We start from the raw sequence: 13,270 nt of genomic DNA, 5'->3' as shown, positions 1-13,270 counted from the left end.
AAGGGTAGGTCAACATGATAGATGTTAGCAATGCCTTGACTGTGTTAATGTTATAATTTTATGGTTATTATTATGTTAATAAAGTTTGTCGAATAATAAAATACATACATATATAAAACTGCATTTCATATTATAGCTTTGCTTTTGTAGTGCAAACACTATAAACTCAGTTTATTTTAAGCAGAAATTAATGAAATATGTATCTTCTTTATCAAAAACAATGTGCTGAGATACTCCTCTCCAAATAAAGTATGGTCTCTGTGATCCCTTTCAAAGGTAGAGCCTGAATATATCCCAAGAGTTTTCCTGAGACAATTTGGTACCTTACAGGTGCTGTTTCCAGGGAAAAGCCTAACAGCAGTAAAACCGTACTAACCATGAACATATCCAGAATCTACAGGATTTTGGTGATGGTACTCCAAGCCAAGGCAAAAAACTATGCTGCCACAAGAAGCCTCAGATGACAGACTGCTATGGTTAACCTAATAACTTAAACATTTTCCAGTAATGATCAGTTCAAATCTGGAACTTTAAAGCTTTTAAAAAGGCACACTAACTGGTCATATTGGAGCATTAAAGTATAACTTTTATTCACCATCAAAATTAGCTGGTGCCTCAGCAACATACCTTACATTGGTTCTAAAGTTTGCTATCAAATTACCCAATTTTGTATAAATCCAAAATGATCACATGCACAGTCATAGGGCAATACTTAAACATGATTAAATTCAGTATTATGTCCATTTAGTAGTAAAGCATTATAATTAAAAATAAACCAAGCCTGTTTCTGTAGCAACTTTTCTGAAGTATTGACATATAGAAAATCATGCCTGTACTTACAAAAAATCCTTACTAAAAGTATGTTATTTTTCAAATGAGTGGCAACAGGCCTTATTGTCCTCCTTACTACAGATCTCTGTAAGGTGTTCTAATACTCATTTCCTAACTAGATGTATGGTTTGACTTACATCAAATAGGTCACAGATATTTTTCCCTTGTTTCTAATTTTCTTTGAAATACTTTATTTATGCCATCCATCCATTCATCCACAGCCCCTTTCTTCCAATTTTTGCATGAGTTTGGGGTGTTACATAATCATCTAGAGCCAATGCTCACAATGAAAAAAATGCAAACATGTTCCCTTTATATCCCATATTTTTTATCCTGTCTACCATGTCTAAAGCTACCCTTTGAACTTCATTTTCTTCTCACCATAAATAATTTGCTCATAAAAACCCACTAAACAGAGACGATTTCACAAGATGAGGTACATGGACACTAGTAGCTAAAAGAAAGGAGACTGCGCTGTTTTCTATATAATATATACATTTTATTACTTGAGATATCTGTCTTAACATCTAAATACTCTATACCCTGCTCTTGTATAAGTAAAATAAATACCAAAATCATTTCTCTAGATCATATACAAAAAAAAAAAAAAGCAATCAATGAACTGTCTATCTCCACTTTGAGCTATAAAAAAATAAATTGCCTATATATCTCTTATAGAAAACCACACTACCTAGAACGTCAATATTATCATAAAGTAATTACTTTTCAAATTTACCCGTAAATAGATTAGCATTCGTGAGAGGAAACTTGCCCCCATAGCTGTACCCCATATCTGTATGAAAAACTATCCATTAAAATAAAATAGTGTAAGTTGCAGTGCTTCATCTCTGACATGGTCCTCCCCAAGCAAATGCTGTACTGTCACCAAATGTTCATGCCTTATGGAGGAGTATAAACTATATATGTTAATTGTTTCAAACATATAACCCAGTTGCTATTTTACTATACTCAGTTGTAAAAAAAAAGTCCTGCATCTCTTATATAATACAAAAATTCTTTTCCATAGGCTTGTAACAACAAATGCAAAATAATAACAGTTCTTTCAGCTGGATTCCACCTACTTGTGAAAACAATGCCTCCTTGGGAAGAATTAATATCCTTACGAATTTTTGGTGAAGCATACACTAAAGGAAGTCTTGTTCTTAATGCCAAAAATTTTCACCCATCTTTTCTGTAAGATTGTTTCTGAATCGTTTGATCTATACCAATGTTGCAAAGCAGACTGTATAGATTTCAATAAGCTTTACTCTTATAAACTTTGATATTAATTTTGATTTCCAAGTTGTAACACATTAACAAATAGAATACTTTTGACATTAATATCAAACTTATCGTTTGTCGGCTGTTTTTATTATAACTTTATTATTCTGTACTGTTTCAATGTTAACCATATATTTCTATTCAAATTATAGTTCACAGAGTATTTAGCACATTGATAACTTTTGCAACCAATTTATTTCCTAACAACATTACACTAAATGGATACTGACTTGGTTCCAAAGGGAGGCAACACCTTGCTTAAAGGAAAACTCCACCCTACAACTAAAAAAAATCTGTTTTTTTTTTTCACTCTATCTTTGTTTCCCCGAGTGATTTTAACACCTCAAAATCATTCTAAGTGCTATAAATTGCATTGTTCAGGGTTTTCTTTTGTAGTTCACGAGGAACGGACAGTTCCCCCCCCAAAAAAAAAGTACTGCAGAGGTGTTAAAATTGTCACTGCACTGACAGACCCTCGCAGAATCAATTCCTCTTGGACTACAAAAGAAAACCATGAAAAAGGCCTGCAATTTAATTACTTTTCTGGCTGTAGCTGGATAACTAAGTATAGTGTAAAACAAGGTCTGAGCCAAACATAAATGAGGGTGGTTAGAGACAGAAAAGCAGCAGTCCTTTTACAGAAGGTAAAGAATTTAACAGTGACTCTCACAAATCCCATTATATGTCAATGGCATGGGAATTCACAGTTACTTCCTTATGTCTGGCATGTCATACAAAGCATTATGGGAAAGAGAAAGGGATGAGGGAGAACAAGATCACATTGATGCATCAAGCCCCATTGGTAGCCATGTTGTGGAAAACAGGCTAAAATTACAAATAAAGCACTTGGAGTGCTTTTGAGGTGTTAAAATAGGTCAGGAAACAAAGAGTGAAAGAAAAACAGATTTTTTAGTTCTAGGGTGGAGTTTTCCTTTAACTCTTTAAATTAGCTTTGTATGCCAAATCATTCCACAACAAACTGACACAGTTTAATTCATCCTTGGAGGCAAAAAAAGTATATATCTAAATAAAAGTTTACATACCAATAACCACAAGTCTAACTTAAATTCTGCATCTGAAAATTTGAAGAAGGAATTAATCTTAATCCGTTTTTTAGGGATTCAGCACTTTTCAGTATTCTTAGCCACCCCCTAACCCAGGAAAAACAACAAACACAAATCCATGTTTAAGTTTTCTTGTTTTCTGGTAATGCTACTGTTTTTTTATTAGAATTTCTTGTATCAAAATCATTGCTGATCTATTTTTTTTATTTTTACTCAAAGTTAAATTGGTAACTTACATTATATAATATCATATGCCCAATTAGAGAATTAATAATATAGTACAAACAGCCCAGCTGACATACATTTTGAAAAAAAAATGCCTCTGGTATGGATTTTATTTATTTATTTTTGTTTTGTATAAGTGTAGGAATACTTCATAAATTTTACTACAAAAGTGGCTTGTTTTATTTTAAGCATAATACTTTATCTCCAGAGGGACTTAGTAACAAATTAATCATGAGGTATTTACTATGAGTTTAAGCATATCTTCCTCTGACTGATGCATGCCATCATCTGTATGCAAATAAAATTGGATAATGCAATATGTTTTAGAACTACTACAGTGTGTGTTGCCAAGGTAACCGTTCATTTTTTTTTTTAATTTTAAACAGAGAATACAAGTTATGTTTTAAGGGTTGGATATGGCCAAACTTGTGCTGCTATGGACAGCTTGCTAGACTCTTGTTCTTAAGTAACCTAACACAGAAGGAGGCAAAAACACATGATGCTGGATTTCCTTCCTTAGATGGTGTGGAAGATTTTTCCTCTTTTGGAGTTGGCTAGGTAAAGAGTGGAGTGGTTAAATAGATTATAACATTTTTCTAAAGTGGAGAGAACCTCAAGAGATCATTCACAAGGTTCTAAGAGGCCTGGCAAAAGAATGGTTTCCCCTTCAATGATACTTATGTTATGCTGTTCATGAGATCTTCCATACTGAAGGATAGTTTTAGCCAGCCACAACACCCTGCAGAGGCACATAAACCATTGCTTCGGTCTGTGTCAGCCCAGTCACAACTACACTGTTGCCCACTCAGGTTATCACATACAGAATCTTGACAAGATTCTCCACGAGTCCAGCAAAAAGGATGTCTGTAAGCTTTTCCAAAGCCTGACCTGACTGGAATGTGGACAAGTGAGATGAGCAGTTGAGGGCTCAAATCCTCAGTGTGACAGAAAACTATAAAGATTATCTGCTGGCACTGCAGCAAAATGCTGTGGTCTGTGAAACTCTGCTCAACCAGTGAGATCACACATAGGTTCTGCTACAGGGACAGCTGATGAGTGACTCACTCCTTTCAGTCAGGGGCCTTTAAAGGATTCTACCATCCCAACAGCTACATGGGTAGTCTTTGGTTTGCAAGCTGCAAGTTACAAGAACTCAAAGCCAACCCAGAAACCGATCACCTTATGGAGGCAGCAATAACATCATTGCACTGCGCCAACTGCTCCAACAATATGTTCATTGTCTTGCTAAGTTCTGCTTGCTCTTCCCAAGTGTCACTATCCTATGAGCTTAAGTATATGACACAGCACTACATTCTTATAGGATTTTATATAGGCCTCTTTATTTGATTTTTTTAAAAAGGTGGTCAAAAATATTATAAGCCTTCTTCCCATAGCGGTCTAAAACCTTATACTTCCTGTTTGATGATAAAGTCTAAAACAAGGCCCTTAGAAGAGTCTGATGTCAGAGGCACAATCCAGTGAGCTCCTTTACATATGCTGTACAGCTTTATGCAATCACAGGCAAGCATGTCAAGAGGCTGAGCAGTCTGTCATCAATTCTTCTATATGAGGAGGAGGAAGAAGGGGCAACCCTCACCTCACCCATCCTGACTTACTCAATTATTTTTCTTTGATGAAGAGATATGTTATCTATACACATCCAGAATTTCTTCAGCTTTCGGAAAAGGTTATATCCTCAGAGGGTGAACTAGATTAAGTAGAATAACAAGTAATCTTATCTTCAATAGACTATAAGCCTGGTTACTATACCACTGACTCACACCATTCATGCTTTAATTCTTCAGAATATTCAGGGTTTTTCTTTTACCATCGAATGCATATGGAGAGGCATATGGAAAGGTGCCAGACATTTCAGAAAACTTGTGGTGGCTGATTTGGTAGAAAACACCCACTTAATGCATTCTTTTGCCGGTCTTTTATAATTATTCACCATCATAACCACTGAAGGTTGAATAATTAATTTTTATGGCATATTCAGCAGTTGTACTTTTTTTGGTTCCCACTGCACAAATGACATGTTTCGTCACTGGGATTTCTGTAGTAGTAGTAGCACCAGGGAATGATACAGCGTGACTAACATCACAGGCTGAAAACAAAGTAACGGGGTGGAGCTTGTGATACTTTCCTGCTGCATTACATCCTTCCTAAATATAAACAAAAATATATTTTTCATTCATTTTTTATTAACATTTTTTTCTTATTAATGGTCACCCTTTCCATGTATGTTACATAAACTGAGCTTGGAATTCTTTAAAGGAAAATAAATTCAGCTGACTTGGTTGGGTATTTTAAATGCAGCTCTGTCATTATGTGTACACTCCCATAGAAAAAAGTGGATTACATCTTCTTAAAGTTCCTTCTTCTGCTTTGTGGATGCAGGAATTAGCTTTCTATGGTAGCTACAGAGGCTGCTAGGTTAAGCAGTGGGCAGCCTTTTTGGTTGCTCAGGCTGCATTAGGTGACATGTGCTTCATGCAGCTTAACTCATAAGTAGACTGCAAGTATGGGAGAATTTTGTCAATGCACTGTGTAAGCAAGTACCAACCCATCTGTAGGACAGTAAGTATATATATATATATATATATATATATATATATATATATATATATATATGTGCACTCGTATGCATATCTGTGTGTGTGTGTGTGGGGGGGGGGGGTTGTAATGACAGAGTCTGAAAGCAATTACCTAAATTAAATTACCACTATTATTTGTATTTATTCATTTATTTGATCACAATAAATTAGATATCTGATGTGTATGGGTATATCTAAGTGCATGTAGATGTTTATTTATCTTCTTCTTCTTCTTCTTCTTTCAGCTGCTCCCATTAGGGGTCACCACAGCAGATCAACTGTTTCAATTTCTTCCTGTCCTCTGCATCTTGCTCTGTCACACCAACCACCTGCATGTCCTCTCTCACCACATCCATAAACCTTATCTTAGGCCTCCCTCTTTTCCTGTTACCTGGCAGCTTCCTCCTTAGCATCTTTTTCCCAATATGCTCTGCATCCCTACTCAGCACATGTCCAAACCAACGTAATCTTGCTGCTCTGGCTTTGTCTTCAAACCTTCCAACCTGGGCTGACCCTCCAATATACTTATTTCTAATCCTGTCCATCCTCGTCACACCCAGTGCAAATCTTAACATCTTTAACTCTGCCACGTCAAGCTCTGACTCCTGCCTTTTTGTCAATGCCACCGTCTCCAACCCATATAACATAGCTGGTCTCACTACCCCCTTGCAGACCTTCCCTTTCACTTTTACTGGTACTCGTCTGTCACGAATCACTCCTGACACACTTTTCCACCCACTCCATCCTGCCTGTACTCTCTTCTTCACCTCTCTTCCACACTCACCATTACTCTGAACTGTTGATCCCAAGTACTTAAACTCATCCACCTTCCCCACCTCTACTCCCTGCATCCTCACCATTCCTCTATCCTCCATCTCATTCACACACACACACGCATTCTATCTTAGCCCTGCTGACCTTCATTCCTCTTCTCTCTAGAGCATATCTCCACCTCTCCAGGGTCTCCTCCACCTGTTCCCTATTCTCACTACAGATCACCATGTCATCTGCAAACATCATAGTCCACGGGGACTCCTGTCTGATCTCTTCTGTCAACCTGTTCATCACCATTGCAAATTAGAAAGGGCTCAGAACTGATCCTTGATGTAATCCCACTTCCACCTTAAACGCATCCATCACTCCCACCGCACACCTCACTGCTGTCACACTACCCTCGTACATATCCTGTACCACTCTTACATACATCTCTGACACTCCCGACTTCCTTATACAATACCACAACTCCTCTCTAGGCACCCTGTCATATGCTTTCTCTAAATCCACAAAAATACAATGCAATTTCTCCTGACCTTCTCTGTACTTCTCCATCAACACTCTCAGAGCAAACATCGCATCTGTAGTGCTCTTTCCTGGCATGAAACCATACTGCTGATCACTAATCATCACCTCCCTTCTTAACCTAGCTTCCACTACTCTTTCCCATAACTTCATGCCGTGACTGATAAGTTTAATCCTTCTGTAGTTTCTACAGCTCTGCACATCACCCTTATTCATAAAAATCGGTACCAAAACACTTCTCCATTCCTCAGGCATCCTCTCACTTTCCAAGATTTAATTAAACAATCTAGCTAAAAACTCCACAGATATTTCACCTAAACACCTCCATGCTTCCACAAGTATGTCAGCCTTTCCGTTCTTCATCCTCTTCATAGCTATCCTTACTTCCTCCTTGCTAATCCACTGCACTTCATGATTCACTATCCCTACATCATCCAACCTTCTCTCCCTCTTATTCTCTTCATTCATCAACCCCTCAAAGTACTCTTTCCATCTGCTCAACACACATTCCTTGCTTGTGAGTACGTTTCCCTCATTATCCTTTACCAATCTTACCTGCTGCACATCTTTACTAGCTCGGTCCCTCTGTCTAGCCAATCGGTACAGGTCCTTTAGTGTCCACCCTTTTATACAACTCTTCATACGCCTTATCCTTAGCCTTCGCCACCTCTCTCTTTACCATGCACCTCATCTCCTTGTACTCTTGTCTACTTTCTTCATCTCTTTGACAATCCCGCTTCTTCTTCGCCAACCTCTTTCTCTGTATACTCTCCTGTACTTCTTCATTCCACCACCAGGTCTCCTTGTCCTCCTTCCTCTTTCCAGATGTCACACCAAGCACCTTTCTAGCCATCTCTCTTACTAGCTCTGCTGTAGTTACCCAGCTATTCGGTAACTCTTAATTGCCACCCAGTGCCTGTCTTAACTCTTCCCTGAACATCACCTCACAATTACCCTTTTTCAATTTCCACCATTTGATCCTTGGTGCTGCCCTCACACTCATCCTCCTCTTCTTTATCACCAATGTCATCCTACAAACCACCATCCTATGCTGCCTAACTACAATTTCCCCTGCCACCACTTTACAGTCTCCAATCTCCTTCAGACTGGCCCTTCTACATAAGATATAATCACCTGTGTGCATCTTCCTCCACTCTTGTATGTCACCCTATGCTCCTCCCTCTTGTTAAAATATGTATTCATCACAGCCATGCCCATCCTTTTCGCAAAATCCACCACCATCTGACCTTCTGCATTCCTTTGCTTAACACCATACCTACCCATCACTTCCTCATCCCCTCTGTTCCCGTCACCAACATGCCCATTGAAATCTGCTCCAATCACCAGTCTCTCACCTTTGGGTACAGTCATCACCACTTCATCCAACTCACTCCAAAATGTAGATGTTTATTTATGAATGTAGAGAATTGCAATGTATAGTTCTGACAGTAGCTATATGAAATACACTTCTAAGGCCACTATGTATTTATTCCATCTTCTCACAGACATTGTGGTCTTCACATCATACAATCTGATGTAATTTATAGGCAAATCTGTGTTTACAGGGGGTTGCAGTGTTTGGTTTTGATTGCAGGGAACTGAAACACATTACAGTGGCTATGTTTATGAGTTTACTCATTCATTTGATTACAGACATCTGAAGTACACACAAGTAATGCAATTTGTGTCAAATCTCTGTGTGATTATGTGTGTGTGTGCTCACATATGTACACTGTTGAAATAAAACACTGGCCCAATTATTAACATTACTGTTGTTTTTGATTTTATTACAGTTAGGTAGTTGAAGAACATACAGTCAACAAAGTGGCTATATAATTGCTACGTAAGAGGGCAGCCTGTGGAAAGAACGAGTCTGACTAACCCTGCTTCTATTTGCTCATGTTAGGCAGTCATTACTCAATGCAAATCAACCTGGAATACTTTAAGGTGATAAACTTTGGCTAAAACAAAGCTGAATTACATTACTGTGTCCGTTATTTCTTATAATCACAATCTGTCATCCTAGGTATGCAGAAACGATAAAGTGTCTATAATGGCTGGGTATGGAGGCTGTCATGGGATGACTGTTACTAACCTTGCTGTCATCTACTCAAGTTAAAGTCACTGTTCTGGCTTTGCATGACTAGTGTGTTTTTTGTGAAACAAGTTGAAATATTTTACTGGGGCTACTGTTCACACAAAGCAAATCTGAAATACGTTTTTGTGGTCATTTTTTTATCACAATTAGATATCTAAGGAGTTTTCAGTGAAATATGTGGCTGGCAATGGAGGCTGCCTGTGGGAGAAAGTTACTGATCCTGCTTAAACAGTCATTAATCTAGTTTTGCAGAAATAGTGTACATCAGCATGAAGTAAGCTGAAATACTTTTGCAGTGGCTACTGCTTACAAGAAACAAAGTTGGAACACATAACTATCACTATTTTTTATCATTTCAGGTATACACAGTCAAAAATGGCTATAATTGCTGGGTACAGAGGCTGGATGAAATGACCGAGCTTGCTGTTACAATTAAGAATCTGGCTTTGCATAACTAGGGAGCATATGTGTGACATGCTGGAATATCTTCCTTTGGCCATTTATTTTAAATACAACCAACTGAGTTGTATACAGACAACAAAATGTCTGTAATTGATGTGCACAGGGAATATCTTTGGATGAAAGTGATTATGTGGGGTGTAATGCAGTGTTTCTAAAAGTAAAAAGTTGGACATACATTTTTACACTTTCAATAACAGTCAAATATCAGTATTGTGCAAAATGTCTATCTTTGGTTGTCTAGGTAGGATGTGTATGACAGCAGCATAGTGAGCAGCTTTGCTATTAGTTCTCTGGTTGAAGTCTTGGCTGTAGTTCATTCTGGATTGAATTTGCATGTTCTTCCTTTCTCTATGTTGTTTTATCCAGGTGCTCTGATTTCTTCCAACACTCAACAGACATGCCCATATTTGAAGCATTCCTTCAGATGTGTGTTGTGCTAGACTTCCATTTTCAGGGGCAGTGTCAGTGTGTTTGTATTTGTGTATGAAAAATAGTATTAACCTTTTCCTGTGGACAACTGTACAACTATCTTTCAAAAATAAGACATACAGTGCATCATATGACATCTACACTGTTAAAAGTTTCTAGAGGTTCACACCAGACACCTCCAAACACCTAGTTATGTAAGATTTTTGACAGAGGCTTGGTTAGAGAACCACATCTTCAACACCTATCCAAGGCTTGACCAAATCTAAAACTAGCACTGCTTAGAGGTGTACACAGAAGGTCACTGCAGCTTGTGTGGGACAGGGGAGAATGTGATTATTTCTTTAACATTCCTCAAAATTAAACTTCAGAGGTGTGCACATATGTTCACTATAGTGTGTACTATATTGTAATCTACTGCCCAGAAGCAACAAGTTGGAATAAATTACTGTGATCATTATTTTTTCACTTTCCTGAATGAAACAGCAGACATATATAAAGTTGACTAACTTTTGTAATTAGAGATAAATCGGCATGTTGCACATATATGTCTGAAGACAACAAACCAAGATATGTTACCATTACTATTTGATATTTCACTTTCTTCCAAGTCCAACACCACAGTGGTAAAGTGTCCATAATAGTGGTGTGACCAGTACTTCTATATGACACAGAAACCTGGGTAGTGAAGGCAGAGCACCTGTGGAGGCTCAAGATGATGGAGATGAAGTGCCTGAGATGAGTGGTAAGATATAAACTGTGGGACAGACAAAGAAACGAGGATATCAATGCAAAAATCTCTGTTAATCAATTTGGAACACTTTACTGTGAGTATACTTTGTATGAAACAAGGCTGAATTACATTACTGTGACTATTATTTTTAATTGCACAGAAGGTCAAGGAGATCAAATGACAGTGGCTTGATCACATCTGCAGGAAAACAGGAGATGATCTGGAGAAGATTTGGGAAAGCCAGGAGATATCCAGCCAACAGATGGATAGACTACAAGACCTACAACAGTCAAACATGACTGTCGACGAAGGTAGGAAAATGGAAAAAAGGGATTGACAGTAATGATAAAAAATATCATCTTGTTCATTATCTACTTTAAGGTTCTCTACACTAATAGATTTTGACACGAGAAATATTCTAATCTGGAAATCAAATAATTAACACTTAGCTTTCACTGCTTACCAGTGCAAGTGGACGAAAATCAGATAAAATTGTAATTTCAAATGTTTCACAAAAATTACTAAACTAATACATTATGCTAATAAAATAGAAAGGCACAAGTTTTAACAGGCAGTTAATACAATTGTTTTGCATAGTTAGTTCTTCAAAGATTTCAAAACGTAAAGTCTACAGCTTTAATCTTTTCTAGACCGTGTCTTAAAATTCTAGTATTGGTTCCTTTTTCTTTATAAAACACTGTCTGCTAAAATAACCCCCATATAAAACTGATCACATCATTCCAAAGAGAAAACTCCATGTAATCATTGATTCCCTAATTTTCTCTCATCAAAACTAGTCCATGACTAGAAATCTATACTTTGCCAAAGCTTACCAAAGGATCAAGCCCCTTCAGATGTCAGAATAAAGTAGGAGTTCTCACAAATGACATTCAACGTTGTTCGGATGAAAACAATTCTGACACATTAGACAGTACAACTTTCTTCTTTGACATCCCATTGCTGCCAACTTAGGTCATGGGCGACAGCCTAGTTTCTTGGCTGGAATGCACAGCAATATGCATTAGTTTGAAAAGAGATGGCAAACCCTTAATTTTCTTAAGGCTCAGATTGACAATCAGGCTTGTGAAAACAAAAAGTGGTAACCTCCAACATCGGTGATCATCAAATAAAGGGATGAAACACTACCAAATGATAAAACATCCCAAAATGTAGTTGAAATCCACTCAAGGAATGTTACAGCTGTTATGCAACTAAATAAAGGATGGCCACTTGTCACAAGCAGAACCGCACTGATGAAAGACAGCAGAATTACTTAAAAGTAATATCAGGTAATATCGTTAGGCTGCAAAGTGAAATAAATATTAAAAGAATCAGAATTTGAATATTTGCGTAAATTATGTTTTTCTTTCAACCCACTGCAGAGCATTAACATGGTACAGCCAACTCAGGTTTTGAAAACAACTTGATTGTTATGTATAACTTCAAAAAAAATAAATAAATAACTGCACAGGGCTTTCAGCTTAAAAGGGATCTCCAAAAGAACTGCATATAACTTGAAGATGGGAAACATGACAAAGGTTTAAGCTTTTGCAGTTGCAACATATCAGCTGTTGTACAAAACTACTAAACACAGTTTATTAACAAGATATGTCTTTGCCCAACATATTGAGTTTTTCATTCCAACAAATTTCCATATTTCAAAAAATTTAAATATTAGCTGTAGCAACTGCTGCCATTCTGCAATAAAAAATACCAGACAGTATCTTGCCTTGATTCTTTAAATAGACCAGTATAGTACCTACCTACAGAATCTATACCAGTAAAGCTACCTACAGAATCTATACCAGTAAAGCACTTACCTACAATTTTGTCTCTTGTGATGTGTTCAATTACCCATTGTGGAACTCTTTTTGCCTGATCATATGATAATGCATGATTAGTGTAATATCTGGTCTCTGCACCTGTAACAGGTAAACCATAGTATTCCAGCCGATTCTTTCTTGTTAACTCTGAAAAAAGAAGAAAACATTTGATAGAAATATAAAAACAGGCACACACCATCTATAACTATTTTTTTTTTCATTTTTGTGCTTTCCACTACTAGCTTTAAGCCTCCAGGTTCACCCATTCCAGCATCTTTTTCATTTCTATTTTATTGGATACATGTTGATCAATCCAAAGCAGTTTTGTAAAACCTAAAAAAAATTACCACACCTACCTCAAAAAAATCATGAAAACTATTTTCATTGAACCTACGAGGATTTTTTTGTAGGGTGGCAAGCCCCACCCTGTG

The 13,270-nt window shown here is 37.2% G+C and overlaps 1 protein-coding gene across 1 annotated transcript in view; it reads right to left on the bottom strand.

Moving 5' to 3' along the window:
- Positions 1-13,270, bottom strand: part of EXOG (exo/endonuclease G) — a 387,207-nt gene that overhangs the window by 351,105 nt on the left and 22,832 nt on the right. The window contains exon 2 of the mRNA XM_044066230.1: positions 12,837-12,986. Within this exon, the coding sequence (XP_043922165.1) occupies positions 12,837-12,986 (150 nt within the window). The remainder of the gene's footprint in view (positions 1-12,836; positions 12,987-13,270) is intronic.

Source organism: Protopterus annectens, chromosome 3.part1, assembly GCF_019279795.1.
Source record: "Protopterus annectens isolate FY-2018-M chromosome 3.part1, PAN1.0, whole genome shotgun sequence".
NCBI classification, from domain to species: Eukaryota; Metazoa; Chordata; order Ceratodontiformes; family Protopteridae; genus Protopterus; species Protopterus annectens.
Note: the sequence above shows the minus strand (reverse complement) of the source record. Positions and strands in the feature narration are given on the sequence as shown.